The sequence below is a fragment of the Cariama cristata genome, unplaced genomic scaffold, assembly GCF_000690535.1.
Source record: "Cariama cristata isolate BGI_N322 unplaced genomic scaffold, ASM69053v1 scaffold6172, whole genome shotgun sequence".
Classification (NCBI taxonomy): domain Eukaryota; kingdom Metazoa; phylum Chordata; class Aves; order Cariamiformes; family Cariamidae; genus Cariama; species Cariama cristata.
In genome coordinates this window covers 71,273-96,181 of record NW_009605430.1, presented here as the reverse complement: position 1 = coordinate 96,181, position 24,909 = coordinate 71,273, and the positions used below count along the sequence as shown (strand labels likewise).

The 24,909-nt window shown below is 43.8% G+C and overlaps 1 protein-coding gene across 1 annotated transcript in view; it reads left to right on the top strand.

Moving 5' to 3' along the window:
• Positions 1-24,909, top strand: part of LOC104158326 (voltage-dependent N-type calcium channel subunit alpha-1B-like) — a gene marked incomplete at both ends in the record, with an annotated part of 179,320 nt that overhangs the window by 83,356 nt on the left and 71,055 nt on the right. Inside the window, 3 exons of the mRNA XM_009695941.1 lie at positions 2,307-2,424; positions 9,132-9,199; positions 14,753-14,859. Of these exons, the coding sequence (XP_009694243.1) occupies positions 2,307-2,424; positions 9,132-9,199; positions 14,753-14,859 (293 nt within the window). The remainder of the gene's footprint in view (positions 1-2,306; positions 2,425-9,131; positions 9,200-14,752; positions 14,860-24,909) is intronic.

Genomic DNA, 24,909 nt, shown 5'->3' with positions numbered 1-24,909 from the left:
CAACCAAGCCTGAGTATTAAATGCTGAGAATCACTGGACGAAATGTTTATTTGGGGCAGCCAAAAGCAGTTTTGGGCCCAGGGAAAACCAAAATGTTTGGGCTTCACCTTACTCCCAAGTCCTCATTGCTTGCACACCTCCCTCAGCATCCATAAACAGAGACTTTCTAGAGCAGAAAGACGTTTATTTACTGCATGTGCTCTGCTCCTTGAGGGTTGCTACCTAACCGCTTAAGTAAATCCTCCAGCTGATGGGTGACGGCGCGAACAGTGGGAAGGACACCAGGTCAAAGTGTCTGTCCCCTTGCCAGGGCCTTGGAGAGCATCCTCAGCTCTGCCCAGGCAGGCTGGTTAGTGCAGACTATTTACCTCTCTGTAAAAGTTCCCTGAAACCTTTTTTTAATTTCCTTTAAGTTTTAAATACCTTTAAGTTTTTGTTCCACTTCCAAAATAATCCAGTTGGATTTTCGAACCCAGACCCCAACCTGCTGGACTTGTTTATATGCAGCCTGTAATTTGTGATACCTGCGACTCCTGCTCTTTTGCAGGGCTTAGAAGTGTTCCCACTGGTTTCCCTTTCCATGAATGTTTGTGTGACTAGAAATCACTTTATGGTTATTCCCAGAAAGCAGGAACAGTTGTGAATTCATGGAAATGATGTGAATGCAAGTTTGCAAACAGTGTTTTGCATAATTGAGTGCTGGAGTTGAAAGCCTAATGTCCTGGTTCATATTCTCTGGTGTAAACCCGGAGTAACTCCGATGGTGTGGGTTAGGCTTGGGCTCTGAATTCTGGTCTCTGAATTATTAGAGACCAGATTCTGTGTTTAGGAAACAAGTTTGTGTATGCAGTGTATGTCCTTGTGTCTATGCTTGCTCTTAGCCTGCTGCTGTCATCAGCACCAACCCTGCAGCAAGAAATTTTCTCTCTATCAGCAGCTGACAACTAGTCTGGAATTTGCAATTGTTTCGAGCATACTGTGTGCACATGGGACTTGATTACTACACCACGCATCATGCTTTGGGCTTTTTTTTGGTTTTTTCTTCTACTAAACACAAAGACAATTTCCTATTTAGGAGTTTGAGCTTCACATCCCAGTGGGCATGTTTTAATATACTAGAAGTAACTGTTCAACTCTGCCACGGCAGGCAGATGAAGTGCTGATCTGCCCAACATGTTGCTGGTTTACAGTCATGGGTGATGAACAGGAATGGCAGGCAATTCGGACTGGGGCAAAATTAGCATCTAGCGTGACAGAGCTTATTTGAGTCTTAAGTTTTTTCACTTATTATGATTATTTTTTCTACTATTCATGTTTGCTGATTAGCCTCAGGTCAGCATCCAGAGCCTGCAGCCAGGACAGCTCTGCAGAGCCAGGCTGCGGTTGTGCTCACCTCTGTACGAGGATGCAGGAGGAACAGAGTTCCCTTCAAGATACCCTCGTCTGTCCTCACTCATACGCATCTGATTATTGCCTCTGCTTAGGGTTTTTTTGGTTGGTTTTTTTTTTTTTTTTGGTGGTTTGTGGTCATCTGGGTGGCTGAGGGTCCTTGTGGTCTTGGCAAGCAGGAAACCTGGAGAAGCAGCCGTTGTGGTGCAGCACCCAGGCAAACCTTGCAGTGGTTGTGCTGCTCAGTGCCGGGCATTTGGAGCAATGGTCAGCAGAGCTGTCTGCAGCCCTGAGGGACAGAGGAATAGTGTAAGGGAGCTGCAAGAATTTCTCCTTCTGATATGCAGTTACTCAGCGTGTACGGTGTGTGTGGGTTGGGAGCAAACCCTTTCTGGATGAAATGGATGAAAGGAGTTGATGCTGGCAGAGATCCCACTCAGGACGCTGGGCTTAGAGGTCAGAGTTTTCTTAGGTCTGTGGGAAATGCCGTGCATGGAGCTGTTGAAACCTGGTATCTCTGCATGACTTAAAAATGGTGATGGGGGAAGAAATTTTGCTAGGGGTGAAGTGTTGGAATGTGGCTTTTACTGCCTCTGCCCGCCCGAGAGCCTGCGGTGAGAGGTAGGCAGCAGGCACGTAACCAAGGGGGGACAGGAATGGGGCAGTGGTCCTCCCTCACCAGCCATCCTCACTCCTCCTCAGCTTATGCCAGAGGAGAAAGCTGCATCCAACCCGAGGTGAGACTGTCCAGGGCTGGGGTTTGATGTCCAACACTGCAGTCTGCCACACTCGTGCTCCTCCATGTTCCTCCAGAGATGGGGGGGTTGCATGGAGCTGCCTGGCTCCCCCAGGCCTTACCTACTTTGTCCTTCCTTTGAGTCACCCTTTCTTCTTCTCTCTCAAATTTCACCATGCAGATCCTGACGGGGGAAGACTGGAACGCGGTGATGTACCACGGGATCGAGTCACAGGGCGGTGTCCGCTCGGGGATGTTCTCCTCCATTTACTTCATCGTCCTGACGTTGTTTGGTAACTGTATCCTTCCACATCGCCTTGTGTTAGTGGCACAGTGTGCCATGCACCCTTCCTGGGGATGCTAGAAAAATCTAGTTTTATTTAAATTCTCACACCCTCACTTACTCTTTTTAAAACTAAATCATTGCTATAGCTTTGCTCCTTACAGCACTGGAGTTAAGAGGCGCAGGTAAGTTGTCCGTGTTGATGTCACTTTTCTGATGGCAACGTGAGCATAGTCTTCATTTTCATTTTCATGTTTTACATTAAGGAACGTCCTGTTATGAGTTATGAAAGATATGAAATGGGAAAAATTATTGAAGTCAGAGCAGGACCTCTGTACCTCGAGTATCTTTACAGATAGTTTGCTCTAGGTCAGGGGAAGGAAGAGTTGAAATTGGTTTGGTGCGTAGATCAGGCTCCAGTCTCTTGGTGCCCTTCTCTACACGGCAGCATAACCAGCTGTGCTATTCCAAAAGCTTGAAAGTGTCTTATCTCCACATAATGCTTAAAACTTAGGTCCAGACCGTGGGTTTTGGGTTCTGGGAATATTAGGTCGTGTTCCAACACCTGACACATGAAGTCTCTGAAGATGTTTTCTTCTGCTTAGTCATGAAAATCTCTTGAGGGCAACAGGGAACTGGGAGCTTGTGCCCCCCCCCGTAATGTCCCAGGGTGTCTGCTGGGGAACCAGCATCACTCTGACGTGTGTTATGTCCCAGAGAGGCCTAGGGAGGCAAGAACGTAGCAGTCACACGGAGACAGGATTTGGAAAGAGAGGCTGGTGTTTTATACAGAAATGAGCAAAGAGATTCTCCAGTCTAAGGGCTGGGTGTGATGAGAGCATGGGAGTTGTGACGGCTCTGTCCCTGCTTCATGACGGAGGCTGCTGATGTTGTGTAGCATTGCTCACGTTAACCAGGTATAAAATTGTTGGTGCGAGATATTTGCTGGCTGCAGTGACAAGCTGTGTGGAGTCAAACAGAGCATCTTTAAAAATGGAAACTTGAAAACTATTGCATATATGAAGCAGCCCAACTGGTTTATTTGTTCTGTCAAATAGAGATAATAATGCTGAGCATTGCTGCTCTGCTTGCGAGTGCCCCAGAGGGTTTCCCAGCAGTGCAGACCTTCTTGCTAGATAGAGTCCCAGTGTTCCTCTTTTCCTAGGAGTCCTGTTTGGGCTGGCAGTATAGGAGAAAGGGAAGGGTACATGGGGTGCAATGCTTGTGCTAAAGGCATAGCGTTGTTATAGACATAAACCCCTTCAGCTGGTGGTCAGGATGACAAGAGAGGAGACATCAGCACCCACAGACTGCATGGCAGGGCTCTGGGCCTTTACTTTGCCTGAAATTTCTCCGTTAGCAGAAGGAACCAAGGCAGGGAACAGTGGAGCAGACAGTGTGCGAGCTGTGCTTGTCACACGGCGTGTCTCTGCAGGATTTATCCCGTTAACCTGCTCTGTCAGAGCCAGAGCAGCCATGGTGCCCGGGCTGGCTCAGCAGCTGTGCTCAGACATCTGCCCCTTCCAGAAACACAAGGCTGTGGAAAACTGGGTCAATGGAGAGCTGGGAGGGAGATTTCTAAATCCTCAGGGCTTGGCATTTGAAAATGAGATTAAGCTATAATCAGGCTTGACAGCAGAGCTGAGAGAGAGACTTTTAACCTTAGAGCAGCTAAGATCCAGCATTTCTGAGGAACAGGATATAAATTCCCTTCTTGCACCTTTACTTCAGAGAGGGCTTCTCCCTTGTCCTTTAGTTTTCTAAGAGCAGGGGATGCTCAAGAGGAGGGAATAAGGACCCGGTTCACCTATTGCCGCTGCCATGAGTTTGGTATTTGCTTCTGCTTGCCCTGGCAGAGTGGTGGGTCAAAGCCTTACCCACATTCTCCCCAAATATCATTGTGGCAGACAGCAGCTGTCTTGCTTCCCCTTCTGCTGTCCTGCTGCTGAGGGGATCCAGGAGGTGCCTTTTCTGGCTGCTTCCCTGGGACCATCTCCAGTGCCTCTCTCATCCCCTTTGCCCAGAGTCACGGGCTGGTGGCACAGGTTTAGTGCAGCCAGAGAGCTCAGAGCACCGTCGGTGCGTTTAGCAAGGAGGAGGTGTCAGGTGTGATTCTTTAATTCTCCACGAGTTCTGCCGATGGGGCTGAGTTTGCTGCAGGTGAGTTGCTGTGAGCACAAAGTAAAGCGAGAGGGGAGAGCTGGCTGACAAAGAACAACAATGCTCAGAAACCCTTTTATAGTGTCCTAGAAGAATTCTTCCACAGCTTCTAGAGATCAGAGTTACAAACCTGAAACAAATCTATTAATTCCTATAGAGATTTCTATCACATTGGAGAATTAGAGACCTGGCCCAGATTGTCACTGTAGAAACTTAGTCTGAGAACATCAGCTGCATTCGCAGAGAGCTTGTAAGAGCCTTTCTGCATCGCACGTAGACTTGTTTGCCTTTAAGCACCATGGGCAGGAGGGGAGAACAGAGGCTGGAGTGTGTGGTGAAGGATGAGGGGTTAAATCTTTTCCTTGTCTGTTCACTGTGGGAATTGCAGCAGTAAGCCCACTCATGCTTGTGCTGATATTTCAAACCATATTTCAGTGAAGTCAGTGCTACCCCTGCTTTTCAGTACCTCCAGTTTTTTTGACGCCGAGAGCAAGCAGCAGGCAGTCATTTATCTCGGAGGGAAAGCTGAACTTGTATGACTTACCAGGGACTTAAGTGATCATTAACTGTCAAAACATAACCCGGAACGTCAGAAAATAAACTTTAGTTTGCCAGAAAAGAACAGTCCTGCATTTTTGTGGGAAGTAAAATAGTCATTAATGTCAATGATGCTGCAGTGCCCCAGCAATGTTAAGGGCAGGCGAGGGTGCGGGGTGAGGTACGTGTCTGAGCCGCAGGTTCACCTTCCCAAGGAGAGCCCACAGCCCAGCGAGCACCAAAAGAACACCCAATAAAGAGCAGTGAAGTTGTTGATTAGCTTAATTATAATTAATGTGAACTGTCTTTTCTGCTCTAACTTAGGACTTTGCAAAGATCTCCCCCCTCTGCCTCGCAGAACTCCTTCCATAAAGCTTTAAAAATGTATTTTTTTCTATGCAATGAATTTTTTTTTTTTCATTTGCCACCAGCTCTCCCCACCTGGATGTTCACTGCAGCTGAATTTCTATAGTGGAACTATTTGGTATTATTTTCTTACACATCACTACCATTGAAATCAGTCCAAGCCCTTCTGATCAGCAAATGACACTTCGATTCCTCTGCTGGAAGGGGTTTTATTTTCAGTTTTTGAACATTGACATTTGGTGAGTCTATTTTTAAGAGTTTAGGCAAAACGGATCAAATCTTGTTAGAGAATCGGCGTCGGTGATTTTGGATCAGCTTGCAAAACCTGCACTTTTTAGACATGAGGGACTCCTTTCTTCTCCCAGAACTGCTCGGGGCATTGCCACTGTTCTTTTTCATGAAGCAGAAAGGTGGGTGGGTGCTGGCTTCCCCTGCTTCTCACTGCAGCTCAGTTGTTTCTTTGAATCCATTTACTTTTTCAAGGGACTATTGCAAGGAAAAGATCCAGAAACTTTGTGTAAATCAGAAGTCTCTCAGGTTACGTTCCCAGTTCCACAGAGTCCATGTGAGCCAGATCTCCCCATCTGAAATGGTTTTGTGAAAGTAGTATGATTAGAGTAACAGGAGGATTTGGCCCATTTTCTAGGAAATTACACCATGCCTGTGTTCATTGTTATCCAGTTAATAGATAAATTGATGCATCTGTTGAGGGGAAAAAAAAAGAAACCCATGAAAAACTGGAGAGGAGCTTGAAATGAAAAGCAGCAACTGCCTGGAGTGTCCTGCGCTTGCCCCTTGCCCTTGCCCACCGTGCAGGAGAGCCGTTCTTGGCCGCAGCCGCTGGCTCGGCTGCTGGCAAGGTCCGTGGGTCTGCCCAGGTTACCCAGCCTGGGCCAGAGGCTGGAGTTTGGGTGATATTTGGGAATCCCCAAACTCTGCAGGAAGGACTGAGGGACCTTTTTTGGGGCAGAAACACCCAAGTCTGCCAGCTTGTGTCTGCTTGGAGATGGATCAAAACAGCCTGATCTGTTAAAAAAAAAAAAAATTCATTATATTTCCAGTAGTTGATTATGTTACATGAGACATTTTCAGCATGTGTGTGTAGGAGGCAAGGGTAGGAAGACAGTTTTATTACCGAGACATTTATTCCCAGAGCAGAAAGCTTGGAAGTGTTTCCCATGTGTTGGAAGCACCCCAGAGGAAGGAACCCAAACATTCGGCACCAGCCGGCACCCCGGTGCCGCTGTGGACAGCGGTGCCTCAGCCTCCCTGCCTGCACCCCCAGCAGCAAATGACAGCCCTGTCTTGCCAACCCTTGGTTAAAAGGAAACGAGGGAATTGGGATCTTTGCAAATGAGAAGTTGATTAAGCTCTGATTTCAGCATGGGAGGGAGGCAATAATTTCAGCATTATTTTCCCCCTTTTTTTTTTTTTGTCTGCTGGGCTCACTGGGATTGAGGAACTCCCACCCTGTGCTCCTCACTGTTCGGCTGCTACAGAGGAAGGAACAATTGAGAACAATTGATGGGCATCACATTTCAAACCTCTCTCCGTCCCAGAGGAATCACCTTCACATGACAAAAACCTCCATCCCGTGTTATATGACATGGAGAAAACCTGATGGATGACCTGGCCTTTGCCTGGAGAAACCCCAGGGCTCTGCATCCCATCCCCTGCAGGTTTGGCAATCGGGATGCAGATGCATCCGAAGAGATTAAATACAACTCCTGCTTTCCACCATCACAAGCAGAGGCTCCAGTTTTGATAGGCATTTAGGCTCTGGAGACACTCATCTCAATGGGAATTAGAGATGTGAGCATCTGGTTCTGAAGTCTTGGCTGAATTATGTTTGATAAAAGCTCTAGAGAGGGAAAGCAAAGAGGCTTTGAGCTGGTTGTTTGGGCCAACTTTGGTCTCTGGCTGCCCTGGGAAGTCTCCTGATGCCATGCCAATGTGGGGCAACATCTCCGCAGCCAGCAGCTCCTGCAACCGGTGTGCTGCCCGGAGGGTGCTGGGGCACGAGGATTTCTGGGCACCCTCCTGTTTGGCAGAGATGACCGCAGCCGATGAATGCGCCGCTCCTGGCTCCTCTGTTTATAGAGGAACCTCAGATGCCTCTTTCAGGCATCCTTCTGAGAAATGGAAAGTAATCAGAGGGGCACCGAGGCCAAGATTTCCCCAAAGTCTCATTGCCGGTTTGCCAGCACCCTGGGGGCTCGTCCCCTTGCTGGAGCAATTGCCTGGCTCCTCCCAGCACACCGGCCTCGTACCTCAGTCCTGCCTTTGCTGCGGCGTTGCTTTGGGCATTGCTTCCAACTCAAAGCCCAAAACAAGGGTACACGTTAACCCAACAGAAAATAACTGGATTAGTTGCCTAAAACTGCTGCAGTCATTTCATTCAGCTTACGGGGACCTGCGTCTGGTCCCAGACTGGTACTTGGCTCTGGTGAGGACAGTGCAACACAAACACAGCAGCAGCACATTGCTGTCAAAGCATTTGTGAATCTCCAGAGAGTAAATACTTGTGAGATCGACTTCATTCTCATGTACATTAATATTTAGAGGAGCAATCATAGCTTTATACAGCTATGGAGTGAGTGACTGTCCTGTCACCAGGTAAAGTACAAGTGCAAAATGCATTTTCTTCTTGGAGAGTGGTTTGGACTTGGTTTTGCTTTGCTTGCTTTCTTTTCATATGCAAAGGTATCTGATTTACAATTGTTTTGGGGCTGTTTTGCAGATGCATAGCTAGAACAATAATAAAACGTATGAAAGGACAGCGTAATAGCTGAAATCATTAAGTGGAAAAATGAAAAAAAAATATGAATGAATAATTATAGGGAAATGTTATGTCCTGGTGATATTTTGCAGAGAGACCCAGGCTAGCGTGGGCACTGGCAGTTGTTTAGCTGGGCTACATGCAATTTGACCGGGACTAACGGACCATTTCCCAGCAGAGCTCATTAGCTCGGGCTGGGTGTCCTGCTAACAGGCTCTTCTATTGCTGTGCTCTGCATGATGCTGCAGCATTCAGGATAGAGGATGTCTGTGGTGGTCTAATTGTCATATCGAGTTCAGTGTGATAAGGCATGATAGTTTCCTCCTACCAGTATGTAATGCAGCAGTGACCTAAGCTTAACTTTTTCATGGTACCCAATGCTTTCTTATAGCTTTAGGTATATATTATGCAAATGTTGGCTTTAAAATGACCAGTTTCCAGGAGCTCTACCAGTTGTCCTTTTAAACAAGAGGGAAAAGTGAAGATGAAATCCTCTGTGTGTGTGTGTGTATGGGCAGGAGTGTAGGTGTGGATTTTCTAGAATAGAAAAACAAGGACTGTTGTGTCTCTAGAACCACCATGTGGTGCCATATCAGTTGCACCTATAGCATTTTAAAGCCCGTCTGCTCAGCACGTGTGTGTATCCCCACCAGGGATACGTGCTGGGAAAGAGACAAATGGGTGTCCAGCACCTGTGTGCTGCAGAGCGGGCTCCCAGCAGAAGTGGGTGAGTTAGAAATGAAGGCAAAGCAGCGGTGCAAGGGGTCAATCCATCACATACCGACGACTGTAAGTGGGGAAAGAAGGGCAGTGGCAGCAGAGAGGGAACAGTTTACTGTATCTGCTGCGTGAAGATATTTTTCCTTAGCTGATCCCCAAAGATACGCTCCTGAATGTCTTCTTGGCTATCGCTGTTGACAATCTGGCAAATGCCCAAGAGCTGACCAAGGTATGTGTGAGATTTCTGTTTCTTCAAACTTAGACCACAGCTACTGGACATAAAGCACACGTTACCGACCCTTCCAGCCACCCTGAGATTTCCTCTAGAGCCTGTTCATGCAGTACCTCGGTTTACCAGTTTGCATTGCAGAAAGGAGGTTTATTCTTGTTCAGGTTTGTTTTGTTTCAGGCTTGTTTCAGTGAACTATTTAATGTACTTTAGTTTCATTTTATCACAGAGTGGGCAGTAGGCATTGCTCATCTTGCTGCTGCATGAAAGCATACAGGCATTTGTAGCATTTCATAGCATCATAGAATAGTTGAGATTGGAAAGGACCTTAAAAATTATCAGGTTCTTACCCCCCTGCCATGGGCAGGGACACCTTCCACCAGACCAGGTTGCTCACAGCCCCATCCAACCTGGCCTTGAACACTCCCAGGGATGGGGCAGCCACAGCTTCTCTGGGCAACCTCTGCCACTGCCTCGCCCCCCTCACTGGGAAGAATTTCATCCTGATATCTCATCTAAATCTTCCCTCTTCCAGTTTAAAGCCATTGCCCCTTGTCCTGTCACTCCAAGCCGTTGTAAAATGTTCCTCCCCAGCTTTCTTGTTGGCACCTTTAGGTACTGGAAGGTTACTCAGAGCCTTCTCTTCTCCAGGCTGAACAACGCCAACTCTCTCAGCCTGTCTTCATTTGTTGTTTTCAAGAGCAGAGGCAAACCAATTAATGAGTTTGGGCTGACCTGAAGCTTAGACATGGGGAAATGCAGGTGGTGTATTGCTGCTTTTGCTGTCTCTACACTACTGTGTCTTATCTTGCCGAGTTTTGGGATGAATCAAAGAATTAACATTCTTCAATCAACTCCCTGGAAAACAACTTGCAGAGGCTATTCTGAATACTCAACAAAGATGTTATAATCTTTCTTTCTGCCTCTCACCACATCCAAGAGAAAGCTGAGGCCCTAACCCAAGCACAGGCGGAAAGCCAGGTCCTGGCAAGAGATGGAAACGACACCGATGTGACTTTACTGTATGTACAGATCTATATCGGAGCATTCTCTACGGAGAAAAACTTACAGCCTCAGTATTGCGCAGGAAGGATTGCAAGTGCTGGAGTTTGTATAATTACATACTTTTGATTTCTCATTGTAGCATACCCAGTTGTATTTATGAGGGAGGCAGCATTAGATTTTGTTTGCACATTTCTAGCTTGTTCTCACCGAGTGGATAAAGACCTGCACACCCCTTTGCTGTGCTGCTGCCATCGCTGCAAGTCACAGTGACCTGCTAGCAGCAAAAGAAGCGCTGTATCCACCTTAGCAGTTGTATTTTACAATAGCTTGTATCCTCCTGATAGGGTAAGAGGATCACCAACCTCGTGCTTATGCACCAGCGAGCAAGGATGTTTCGTCTTTTTAGAGTCGTAGAAAAGTGCAGTAGTTTGCGGATACACGATGCATCTCCACAGTTCGAGGAGACAGACATTTCTAAGAGTTTCCTACCCCACTCCAGCTGCTGAAGACCAAAGCAGCCAATTGTTCCCAGTTAAAAATCCATGTTTCTGTTGCAGCTGAGCTTGTCTTTACCAGTCTCCTTTTGTGCTGTGGAGCTGCATGACTGGCTTCAGCTTCCAGCTTCGACTGGAGCCTTGTTTCCCGACAGCTGATACCCAGCGCAGACCGTACAAGAAGGCTGGTGGCTCCCAGGTGTATAATAAATGTTCCTATGTCTCTGAGACCATGTTCTGTGTCCCTCCTCCCTTATAATGCAACTCAGGGGTGTGTATAATGGCTCTCAGTGTGGGGTTTTGGGTTTTTTGGTGTTTTGTTTTGTTTTGTTTTTTTCTGGGAAGCTTTTGCCTTACAGCACCTCAGCTGTTTTGGTTCTTTCTAAAGCTCACAGAAATCTCCAGCCCGAGGCATGCATCTTCCCAGCCTGTTCAGGAGATTTACGGGCATCCCTTGCATGTGCTAAGAGAGAGGATCAGGCCCAGCACAATTCTTGGATAACGAAGCTCATCCTTCTTCTTTCTTAATCCTTTTAGTGCTTTCTTGTGAATATTTCAGCAGCTGACTGGGATGGTTAGAAACTTGACTTTGTTGATGTTTATAAAGTATAATTAAATATTGATGGATTCAACAGCATTGCCAAATCATAAAGCTTCTTGAGAAACTCTTTTTTGCTTGAATTTTATTTATGATCCCCAAAAGTCACTAGGGTTTTCAAAAGAAGAGGAAGAAGATAAAAGTAATTCAATTATATAGCATACCTGGAGAATGAGGGATTTATTGCTAAGTAAATATGATCATGCAAACCCAAAAATGACCTGGAGGTATAATTAAGTTACTCAGGAGTCAGCTGATCTCAGGAGACTTTCTTGACATTTATGCTGTAAAACTAATGGAGATCAGTGCTGCGTATAATGTGGGAAAACCATAAGCAGGTTGCAACTCCCTCTGTTTTGGAAAGACAGAAAGCTTTCCAGCTAACCTTCAGGACTGAAGCATTTCAACCAACATTTCCACTTCTGGATGCTGATTTGGACTTCTTTTAACGTGGCATTTAAACATTTCTTGGTAGCCTTATCTGGGCCTTGTGACTTGTAACAGAAATTATCAGAATTGAAACTATATTTAACTTAAGCTTGATCATCCGATGTCTGTTACAAAACTCACCAGTACTTTGGAATGACTCATTTTGGGGTGGAAAAAAAAGAATCACCACCTTTTCTTTGAATATATAAAAGAATCTGTTCTCCAGCCTCTGCCTCTCCCTCCCCACCAGGTCTCTCTCCTCCTCTCCCTTATCGTTGACTTAAACTCTGCCAACTTAATTTCTAGTGATTTCTTAGAACTGTCCTGAATCTCTTTGCTTGCCTACCCTCTAGGTTTTTTCCACATATTGGCAAGTTTTTCTTCCTGTTCATTGATTCAGAGTGGAATCTAAAATTGCCCGCCAAATTTGCTTTTAAAAATCTTTTCTCCCCTGATCATCCCACAATGGCTCCGGTGACACACAGCAGTTTGTTCTTCATCCTCGTTATATGGGCATGTAAAGCCACCACAAGTGACCCTTTATTTTCCTAAATATCCTAAAGCACAGAGTATATTCTCTGATCTCTGTGCACTACCAGCAATCCCTGAGAAAGCAGTATGAAAACATGCAATGTGGGGTAGGAGGGATGTGTAAATTTTACATAAAAATACATTAAAAAGTGGAGAAATCCCCAGAAATAATGGACTGAAGTAAGTGGCAAAACCAGGTGTGTAACAGTCACGAAGACCCCTTCTCCCCCTTCCCAATGGAGAGGGCTTTAATTGGGTAAACTTAATTAAGAACAGTCAGCGTTAACTATGCATATCATTAAGGGTAGCACCAAAGAAGTGTTCTACCATGTGATAAACCGTGTGGTTTAAATGAAGATTCGGAGGTCTGGAAAGCAGAAAGGAAAGGTAAAAGAGAGACATCTTTATAGGCAGGGCCTTTATATGCACTTGCCCCTATATAATGACGGTGACAGTCTGGGCTGTTGGTGGGATGGATGGATGTTGCCATCACGGCTCAGAGCTGCCGTCAGTCATGCACCGTCAAACCCCTGCGTACTCCAAGCAGAACAAGATGAGTCTGTGCCCCAGTGAGACCTGGCAGTGTAAGTATCAAGCAAAAAAATTAATTACTTTTTGTAGTAATCTGCAATCTCTGGGTGGAAAGAGCTGCAGAAATATTATTAAGCAGTCATCTGTTAACTAGCATGCTTGTTCTGAGTTAGGGACGGCTGAGTTTATAATGACAAGGGATATTTTCTGCTGTTACTTTGAGATATTAAATTCAGCACAATTACTGATGCACCGAGGAGAATGTAGTTGAAACTAGAAATTTTAAAAATTTGGAAAAACTGTGTCTGGTGCTTTAGATGCACAGAAAGAAAAATAAAGAGCCTTTGAATGTATGTGATTGTAATGCTGCTAGAGAGTCCTCAAGAGAAGAAACAACTTGAAGATACCTGCAGAATGAAAGGGAAACCTTAAAAGCCTTCTTATTTGGGGGTCTTATTCCTCAAAAGATTCATCTTTTGCTGATACCCTTGATTTACAACAAGCTTCCAAACCATTGATAAATTTACTGGAGGTTGGCAGTTGAGAAATACTGACTTTGTATAATTGTTCTGCATTTTTCATGGCCTGTGTCAGGTTCTTCATTCGCTACCATAAGAATTTGGTTGTTATAGACTTGCTAATATTTGGAAAGGCAAAAAAATATTTGAAACTTTAATGGTAGCAGAATTTTTGGATTCATTTTCCATCATTTCTTTTCCTTCTAAAGGAGAAAAGGAAAACATTTTCAAAATTAGTTCAGCCTAAGTAAATAACACCAAAGTCAGAGTAAGGAATTGTTTATGTATATGTTATTCAGGATTGATAGATCTAGCGGACTTTCTATGTCAAAGCTAGATGTCTTACTGTCCACTCTCATTATTTTAAGCAAAACTTTTCCACAGCATTACCTTTGAAGAGCGACGGTAGACCCGTGGCATTTCATAGAGCTTGACGGAAGAGCCTATGACTGCTCTCATCTTTACGTGTGGTTATTCCCTGAATATGTGCGATGGTGACATTGCCATCAGGGGGTCTGTGTTTATCCTGCCATGATTTTACTATCTAAATTGACTGGCTAGAAAGTTCCAAGGAAGTTTAACCTAGATGATCATTGAAAAGGAACCAGGCTATTTCTTTGCCTTTTGCCCTCATCTCATTGCTTAAGATCCTGTAGTTTGAATTTGAGCGGTATCTTTCTTGTCATTACACCAGGTAAGAGGAAATAAATCACAGTTATACTCTGCGAGAGCTTGCAATGCCAATAGAGGTTAAAAATCCACATGATCTGGGGGGTATGCAGAAAGCGTGAACGTAACCGTCTTTCTCATCTGTACTTGAGTCTACAGACTATGCTTTAATACAGCTCCTCCTTTCTGTTTGCACTCTTTATGTCCACAGTGATACCACTGAAGTTAATGGAAATATCTGGGGTAAAACTGGTGTGAGCAGGACTAGCCAAATCCAGTGTGGTTTATTAGATCTACTGTTTCAGAGAAGTCACATTGGCAAGGTGTCATGAAGGATTTAGGAGTCTGTCTCATACATTTCAGTGGGATGTAGGCTTTAGAGTGTTTTTACACATACAGGTCGGAGATAAATGGGGCTCACTTCACCCCAGAAACGTCACACTTGTGGTCAGGTCTCTCCCTGTCCTGCCATAGTCTCCTACCCAAATGCTAAGAGAAGACCCAGGAGAGGTAAGAAAGCTTTGCGAGGGAGAAGTAATCTTGGTAAAAATGTACTGAGCACTTGACCAAACCTTGCATTTCTCATCTTTAGCTGCTGTTGTTGGCACCAAGACCCAGAGGTCCTTGCAAGAAGTTGTGAAATTCTGCCTTGTTTTAATGAGTTTCCACTGTTGTCACAGCATGGTGGTGAGAGTCACATATGACTCGTGCCTTGGAGAGCTTTGGTTATCGTCATTGTATGACACATGCTCTGATTTCTCTTGATTTTCTGCTCCAGGATGAGGAGGAAATGGAGGAAGCCACCAATCAAAAGCTTGCCCTGCAAAAGGCCAAGGAAGTGGCAGAAGTCAGCCCCATGTCCGCAGCTAACATTTCCATAGCCGCGTAAGCATTATTTTATTATTTGGGAACTTTGTAATTTGGTTTCTGTTTTTCAGTGTCGATACATGTCTGTTCAAGTGGAGCATCCCATAGTGAGCCCTTTTGTACCATCTCTGTTACTAACAGGGCTTTAGGTTGACTGAAAACTTCAGCGCTGATCTCTTAACCATGAATTTAATTCAGCACTTCTGTTAGTTTGTTTTTCTTTGTAATGCCTCATCTTTTGCCTTACTATAAATAATTGTATTGTAGAAGGATTTTTTTAAGCTGTCCTAGGATAGATTTCACCAGGTGAAGTGTTAACATTTCACTTTGGATTTTTAATTGCTAAAGGTATGTGTGCATATAATGTCTTCACTATTCTTTAATGATCTCTGCTTTGAGAATTTAAGCATAAAGACATCCTCCTAAATATCAGACAGAAAAATATCCTTGAATACTCTTTCTTTGCTGTTTGAAAGAGTGCAGGGTTGAATAACATAATGTATGAGAACTGTCACTGGTTTGTAGCTAGAAACATCAATTCGCATTTTCAAATGCAGGCTTTTCTGCATGGATGTGGACATATGCACGGATTCTGAGGTACCAGGATCCTTACAAAACGTTGCTGTAGGGCCCACCTTTTCGTATATACTGATCTAAACTGAAGTGAAAAAATGATATGTAGGGGGAAACACATATGTCCAGATGTTGCTGAAGTCAGTGCAGAGTTCTGCCTACGTGGGATTATGGGCCTGTGTTTGAGATGAACCTACCTTGCACAAATTAACTGAAAAGTATGTTGCTCTTAAAGGTTCATTTAACTCTTCTGGAATTTTAACACAAGGATAGCCAGCATCAAAAAATTTGGTCATGCATTTAACTGAGAGCTGCTCATGTTTTCCAGACCCCTTTTGCAGGGAAGACCTCCAAAGGCTGGAGAAGATCAAGCATAGAAAAAGAAATTTCCTGTTCAATTTTATTGCAAAGTTTCTGAAATGCAGCAGGATCCCTGTTTGTTGCTTCAGTGTAAATCTCTTGGGACTCTTGTTACTGGGAGTTTAATGCACTTCATCAAAGACAATAGGCCAAACAGAGCCAGTTCGTTATATGTGAAGGAAAAGAATATTATTAATTTGACTATTTTTTTCTTCATACCATTTTATTTTGCCGTTGCTACTTTAATCAGCTCCTATTTATCCTGTGTCTGTTTGTTGGTTTTAAATAGAATCCTTTATCTTACAATGATTTCCTGTCCAGTCTTGAGAAGATGTCAAATGAGGATATTTACTCTTGTTCTTTGATGAATTTCATGGTACTGTTATTTTAAAATGCAAGATAATGATGCTTATTTTCTTCTTTTTTTAATCAAATGCATAGTACATGTGAAGATTTCTTAGAAATCAGAAAAGAAACACTTTAATGGGGCTAAGATTTCACACCACATTGTTAGTTGCTTAAAATAACCTTATTCCATGATTTTTCACCAGGCTTTCACCTGGTTTTCGGTATAACAGGGCCAGTTTTGTGACTACAATTGAAAGTGAGTACAAAATTGTAGATTTCTGCTTATTTTGCCTCAAATTGTATCTGCCCAGATTCCTACCTGCCACATTTGTACAGGCAGGTAATTAGGCTTACAAATGAGCACATTTGAAAGTGCAGTCGATTGCTTCCACATCTACTAACCACAGCAACATTGTGCATGCTGTGTGGGAGCCATCTTCTAACAACCGTTGCGTGACTTCTCGTTATCTCTGCTTTAGTGCCAGCGAGGTGCTTACAAGGCCACACACAAAGCTTGCAGGGCTTTAGTTTGGAGGAAAAAAAAATGCGTTAAGGTCAATAGGCTGATGATCAAATGGATAATGACATAGAGGAGAAGGCAAGGGTGAAGTTAGGTGTTTTGTGAGATAGAAATAGGTGTATGGATGGATTGTTGGGTCGTGATCCAAAAGATATTTAATGAATGCATGCCAAAGCAATTTGTTTAATACATAGATACATCCCTAGCGAACTCCAAAGAGGCTTGGCAACTACAACTTTCAGGTTTGCAGCACCTGTCCCTTAGATATCTCTATCTGGTACAGTAGGGCTGACGGTAAGGACCCATGGTTGATAGCCAAATGTACCACATTACGTCATTTCTTACGCTCTTAAGCTACACAGTGATCCTGAAGACAGAGCAGATGCCATGTTGATGGCAAGACCGGTCAGATCAAGCCTCTGATGTGATTCAGAGCTGGACATGCCAAGAATGAAAAAGTGCTGGGCATGCTTGGAAATGGGATTTTTGGCATACGGAAATATCACTGCAAAAAGCCAAACGTCTGTAGGGCTTGGATACCCCCAAGCGGGTGGTGAGCAAAGGCTGGGAAAAGCTGGGACTGAGCTGCCAAAGACCTGCTGCAAAGGTGGGTCTACCCTACTGGTTTGTATTTTTATTTTCTCCTAAGGAATAATTTTTTAGTTTTATAATTTGATTTTATTTTCATAACGTATGAAAATGAATCTCTAATGCAACAGGCACCTATAGCATGGATCGATGTTCTGAAAACATCAACATTTTCCTCTACCTGCATCAATCAAATCAGGTCTCTCAGGAGTTAGCAGAGGGCACCATGACTTGTATGATGCTCACTTTCCCGGTGTGCTTGTCCACCTCCCGCAGAGGTGATAAAGCCATTCTGGGGCTGAGTCTGGTGAAAAATCATATCGGTTATTCTGCTGTTTCACCGGTGTGATGCTGTGCTTGCTGTTTTGCTTCTTTCCCTTGTCAGCCCTATATCAAGGGCTGAGAGCGTGTATCTTCCCCTAAGCCTCCTTCCAGGTCATTCCATACTCTGTAGCATTGTATCTGCTCCTCCACCTCTGGCATTTTTCCTGTGCAAATGCAGTGTGCACTCGTGGTTTGTATGCTCTTGTGCCTGCAGTTTATCTGCCCTAGTTCTTCTGCTCTCCTCTGCCATTCAAGCCTCTCTTTGTAACTGAGCTCCAGGAAATGTTCAATTTATTGCATCAGTTGCAAAATGTCATTTCCTAGGCATAAGAAACTGGTTGCTTATTTAGTTTGTCAGCCTCCTTGGAGGGTCCGAAGAGGTACCTTCACCTTTACATGTGCAATAGGCTGCTGTGTGAGCTGCAAATTGTTTTGTGGTTGATAGATGGTGAAGCACTACGGTGTCGTGGGGATCTGTTTTAATAATATACTCATTATTACAGCGGCATTGAGATATCATCTATCTTGCAACTGACTCAAAGTGCTTTATTACAATATTCTACCTGCACTTGGTTTGTAGCTCCTACTTCATCAATCTCCCAGGATTTCTATGGTTTGTCTTCTGCTCCACCAAAGGGACTTAACATGAACAGATTTGTCTGACCACAGTTTGTATTTTCACCTGGTGAACTCTATCCTGAATGGGCCTTTTTGTTTTGTGGTTTTTCAGGATTAAAATCTAGGATGGTATGTTGTTTTTGTCATTGTTGCAATGTTTGGTTTAAAACAGAATATGTGTTTAACATGTGTTACTGCGTTTTAATTTGAGTCCATTGTTTCATTCTTATTTTTGTGATTTTTTTTGTTTGTTTGTTTGTTTTCTGTTTAGCATTTTCCTTGCTTTGTTATTTCTGGAGGTGAGTTTCTGGGTTTGTTCAGTTTGCCCAGTGTTGTCTTTAAGATCCTCTGTTTCGTACAACATTTAAACCACTCAGCCTCTTGAACTGAGCGCCTGTACGGACCGACAGGTCTTTAAAGCAAACCATTGGTGCAGCTTCCTTGGCGGCCAGAATGGAGGAAGGGACAAAAGGGGGCAATTACACAGGCAGTGGATGTGCAAAGCACTTTGCAGTGCCCTTGCAAAGGTACCAGTGGAAGGGAGAACCATCAGGCTCATTCCTGTGGGTCCCACAAAGACCCCGATGCAAACACGATATTATTTTCTGTATTTGCCCAACTCGAAGCCTGAACTCCCTGTGTTTGGGTTCCTCCTCCGCCTTTTCTATTCCAGCCAGAGATGCACCAATGGCATGTACAAAAGGGGCTGCAATAAGCACACCCAGCCCAGCACGGGCCAGCAGACCAGCCGGAGAGGACATGAGCTGTAGCTCGCCAGGCACCCAGAGCCCATGTATTCTCCTTGGCCTCTCTTCAGCTTTTCTTAGGAAAAGTCTTAAAATAGCAATCACAACAGCAAACAATTACTAAATTTGTAGGAGCCTGCTAGGTGGTTATGCTGAAGCCATGCTGAGTGAAATTTTTTTTATTTTGTTACATACAGGTTGTTTTTTAATTCCATGTGGTAATGCGTTACAGCTGTAGCCAGACCCAAGGAAATTGTTTAAGCATAGGTATAAAGTGTGAGTTCTGGATGGGAGGACAAACTCCCAGATGCGGTGGATGGAACTTTGTTGACAGTGGCAGGGACAGTTCATGCAATGTGGGTACCAGACCTAAACACAGTCTATAGAATTGCCCACTACCTTTTTTCAAAGTTACACGTGCTTCCCAGGACAACTTTCTAACCTCTAAAGACCTCTTCCTCTCTCCAGTCTCTAACTGGTTTCTGCTGGTCCCTCACATGGTTGTTCAAAGCAGTTTACATTTTAATTGCATGCCTGCAGGTGGATACTGCCTGTTAACATGTGCGAGTTGACTACTCATGAGAGAAGTGCCAAGAACAAATACAGGTGGCACATCATTTCACAGTGACTTCTTGGAGTTGTCTGTCCCTTTTGTACAGGTTTGGGGATGAAAGGTGGGGAGTTGCTCTGTTTCTCCAGGACATTTTCCATCTTTGAGGTTCTGTATTTCCCTTTTGTTTTGGAAATACTGTGGTCTGTTTCCAAATTCCTGTTGGGCTGTTGGTACCCAACAGGACCCAGCAAGAAGTGTGCCTGAACACCCAGCCCATAAAACGTCCTGTGCTGGGTGATGTGCAGACTAGAAGAGGTGTTCTTTTTCTCTTGCTGGCTTGTGATTTCTTCCCTTTCTTTTTTCCCTGACGTGTGTTGATGTGTGAGGTACTGTGATTCTTCCCGTTAGCTTGCCTTTTTGCCCTCACTCTTGGTATGATGGTGACTCAGCTACACGTAAAGACACTGTCTTGTGCTCTGTCCCTCACGGATGGTAAGTAACATCGAGCAAAGCTCAAGTACTTCTGTCATTTTGATTTGGAAAAGGAGGCTGTCTTTGCTTCACAGCTTTACACCCTGTGGTTCCAGCACAAATTTAGTCAAATTTATGGTTTCAAAAAAGCAGACTCCAGCAACAGGAGCAGAGGAGTGAACTTGGAGCGATGCAGGACTTGCATAATGTTGGCTGGCCAGGTTACAAGGATACTTGGCAGGATCAGAGCGTGGCCTTCATCCTGCACTGCACCAAACAAGGCAGGGATAAACACAAAAGTTCATTCAAGCCTCCTGCTGAGGGATATTGAGATCTGCTTTCAGCAATTAAAAGCAAAATTTCCACAGGTATTGCACAATGTTGGTGCTGACTTTCAGGTAAATTAGGGAAGCCCAGTACATTCTCCTCCATCGTGAGTTTTCCACCTATTTTGCCCAAGAGATTTCTTACCTACTCTTGAGGCATTTGTGCAGTCAAGGGCTTGTTCTCTGCAAGTTTTAGCTGACATCCTGGGAGTTCAGCATCCAGCCAAAGAGTAAAGGGGTCTCCAGCTTGAGCAACCTGGAAACAATAATTTTCTTGGCAAGCAAGCAGGGCATGCCAACCCCACTTTGACTCCTGCTCCATTTGACATGGTACAAACGTAGAAATACTGAAGTTTAGGCAAAATACTTTACCTGACTGTTCAGCAGCTAATTTGCTCCAGGCTAAACTTTTATGATGCCTTTCATAATTTTTCTTATATTTGTTCCAGGTTTCTTGACCTCTAGATTGTTGTGTTATATACTTTACCTGGGCCAACACTTCTGTTCAGAATAATCCATTAATTTTAAGTAAATGTATATTTAAAACTCCACTTATATGATATCCAAAGAAAATTAGAGTTTAACTGGACCTTCTGGTTTGCTAGTATTAATTGTTAACAGATTAAAACTGTCAGGGAAGCAGGAGAAAATACTGCTGCAACTGAACAGGCAAATCCGGGAGGTGAAGGGATTTTATTTTCAGTCTTGGAGAGGGTTATTCAGATGGTGTAGATTTATAAAAACTGCTGGTTATAACTATGAAAAAATAAGTGCCTCAAGCCAGGATCTATCAATTTATTTAGAATCTTATTTTTCTGTAGATTCCCTGCCAAAGGAAGAATAAACTATTTTTCTGTATAATTCAGCGATTTCCATATTTAGAAACCCCCACATATAACGAAGTTTATGCAAACACTGGATGGAGGAGAATCTACAAAATTACTTGTGAACTGAAACAAGCTCCTTTCAATAACGTGTGATGCCCTGCCTAAGCTGCAGCAGACCTATGGTTTTTAGATACGGTGAGCCATATTCGGACAGTCTGAGCTCAGGTACATCCCCGTGCCTGTCAGAGGTGAGAGGTAGGTGCCTCTGAAGAGTAAACCCAAGGTAGGGACCTCGGAGAAGCAGCCTAGCACCAGGTGCTGGGACCCAGGTGGATTTTGGCTCTCTGGACATGACCCACAGTCCTCCTTCCAGCCCGTGCTCGTCTCCGTGCTAAGGCTTCTTCCTCGTGTCATGGGGCCAGAGTGGGAATTAGCATCCTGCTCCCACTTGGAAATCATTATTTGCAGCACAGCTGTAAAAGCAGTCACCACCTGTTTCTACAAAGACCTCTAGCCTGAGGTCCTAAAGATCGCTTCTGTGGAGGACTTTCGTTGTGTAAGTATAGCATATGGAGGCATAAAGTCCTAATATCATCGTGTGGCTTTTGGTTCACCTTTTAATTTTTTTCCCTTTTGGTTCCGTTTTTGATTCTTTGGTTGTTTCCCTACTAACTAGAAGGTGATGTGTCTGTGGCTTCCACACTTTCTGAAGCTTGCCTGGTCTCCTACCAAGATGCACGCTGCAGTCTGCATTCGATAGGACACAGCCTTGTATGAGTCTCCTCCCGATGTCTTTTATGGTTTCTCTTATCTTCTTTTTTTTTTCTTTTCTCACTTTTTGTTTTCTTTGTTTGTTTTGTTTTTGCATGTGCAGTTTTGTAAAGCAAACTCGAGGTACTGTATCTCGCAGCTCGTCAGTCTCCAGCGTAAATTCACCGTGAGTTGCTCTCTGTTACAATATTCAGTAAATGGATTTATAACATTTACCTTTATATTTATAAACGTCCCTCTTTCCCCTTCTCCTGATGCTTTCACTCCCCCCTTGTTTTTTTCCAAAAATCATTCCCATCATTGTGGAAAGCCTCCAGGCCAACATACGGTGGAAGGACTGGAAGGTGTGCGACATTGCCATATAATGCTTGTGATTTGATCGTGAGCAACTCTCTAGTGTTTCGTACATTGACTGCGACTTCCCCCCCCCTTGTTTTTCTCTCATCCTCTTAATTATTTTCCTTTGTTCCTTCCCTAACTATTTTACTTTTTTCCCTCTTCTCCCATCTGCCCTCATTTGATGGTTCGTCTTGTTCTCACCTGTATTTTTGTTCTGTGTTTATTATGTGCTGGGCTGATGGCTTTGATGTTCCACCAGTGTTTGCACTTCTGGTTCAGTAGGAGAACAGGGGCCCACCATGAGTGCACTCTTTAAATGAAAGCTGGAGGAGGACTTCAAAAGAAACTTCTGGAAACGAGGCCCAAGTGAGACCAAATTGGAAAATTCTGCATAAACATCCTTGGGAAACTTAGGCTTGTGAGAGCACTGGTTATGCCTGCGCTCTCTTTCTCGAGCTGGAGCTTAAAGCTACAGATATTGTAAAAACGAGGCACTCGGCAAGCTCCTATGTACCCGTGGTTGAGCGAACACAGTGGTAGACCTTCCATTCACTCCATGCACTTCCTAACAAACAAATCTTGCTGGCGTTGCTGTGAATCACAGGTGTGCTTTGACACTGATGCAGGTTTGTAGAAAATACCATCATTCCCTGCCGACTAATACAACAAAACTTGTCATCAGCTTCTCATCAACCCATCTTAGTGTCTTTGCTTTGGGTTATACTTTTACTGTTTGATGTTATCTTTCCTTTTTAATGCTTTTGGAGAGACAAGTAAGTGCAATTCAGACGCGTGTGGGTTTGTCCTTATGTGCACCATAGCGGGTACCAAAGGCACAGTGAAGCAAAGGCGGATTTCCACCAGCTTCCTGACATCTTCCTTTTTCCTTGGGTGTTTTGGGGGTCCTTGTCCACTGGTGGATCTTAGACATGTTTGTATTAAAAATAAGTTTATATGGTATGTGGGTTTGGATTCTGTGACCAAGATTGAACTTTTGCGACTAGCAAAAGTAAATGTGACGTGTCTGTGCTAAGGTCCGAGATCTCACGGGGTCGGGACAGTGAAAATTAGGGGAATAAAGTAGACCAAGGCAGCTTTTGACTCATTTCTTCCGATACATTTCCTGGCTGCTGGAAGTCTTGACAGACAGAAAGGTGCAGCGAGAGGTTTGCTGCCCTTTGGGTCTCTCTCACTCTGCCTTATCCCCAACAGAAGGGAGGGGGTGGTGGAGAGGAGCTGCCGAGCTTCCTTCTCCCCAAAACTTGAGTTTGCTCCAGTAGAAGTGGCACCAAACCAGTCCGAGGCAATGTTTGCACAATTTGGAATAAAGCCTTGAAAGAATGAAGAATGTGGTCCCTTTTCCAAACTTCCAGAGGCAGAGCTGCCTTTTAAAAGGATGAAATCAAACTGCAGGTACTGAAATCCTCTTGGAAGGAGGATTTGCCCACATTCGGAGGCGTTTGCTGTTGAGGTCTGTTGCTAACTCCCCACTGGCAATGGAGACAGTATAATAGAGGCTTCTTTTGCTGATATGACTCACATCTGTTCTCTGAACAGAATAAATTTTTACTGCAAAAAGCTGTAGCTGAGGATTTTCATCCTCTTTAACATTTCTATGCACCGTCTGGGCAGTAATTTGTCATTTCCTATGCAAACTAGGGCCCTTTTTGATGGATGAGCTGAGTGTGCGTTTTCTTCTCTGTGGGTATCTAAAGAGCATTTCCCCAGCAAAACCCCTTGTTTTGATTAAATAAATGACCGGGCCCTATAACAGTGTGCAATGTATAAAAGTAACAACCATCACAGAGCATCAGTAGAGCCCCCCTGAAGTGTAAAGACATCTGAAGTTCTTATTTATGCAGTATAAATGTCATGGCTGGAAATGTGGGATTTTTTTTATTTTAAATTCAAATAGATAAACTGGAACAACTCATCTTAGGGCCATGTAGAAGCTATGCACTCCCATTCCCCGGGTAAATATTAATACACGTTCAGGATGCCTTTACATCACTCTGTTCCTACCCACTGTGAGTGCTATTGCTGTAATTATACTGAATAGATAAGAGGTCTAATTTTTGTGCACGGATGAAAGTTGAACAGTAATCTACTGATCGAAAAGAGCTTTTAGAAGATGCAAAAAAAAAAATCCCTGTTCCTTTTTCTCCCTTAGGTTGCTCGAACAGCACAAAATGCCCTGTGCCTTTAATATGAGTAAGAATCAGGATCTGTAAAACCATGATCATCTGTTCTGAAAGAACAAAACTTATTAAAAAAATCTTTTGAGATACAGAGGGTTGGGTTTTTCCCATGTTCTTTCTGAGGTTATTCTTAAAAACATCTAAATTTGGTAAGAAACTTAAAGACAAAATAAAGGAGCTAGTTTCCTAAAAAAAAATAAAAATCAAGGTGAGTCATTTTCTTGTGCTAATTCCAGCCTTCTGTGCTACAACAAGTTTCTGATACAAGCAATGCTAGCAGTATGAAATACATTTTTAATTCACTGAGGAGAGGTAACTAAATACATATATACTTTATTTCTTTAAGTAGCTCAGCATTTATCTAAAATCCATACTGAAATTGGCAACTAATTTGTATGTACATACACGATGACACACAGCTAAGTGAATAATTCTGTTGTATTTTTCTAATAGTATGTATTTAAGCGTTACGGGATGTTGAATTTTCTCATGAATCCTCATATTGC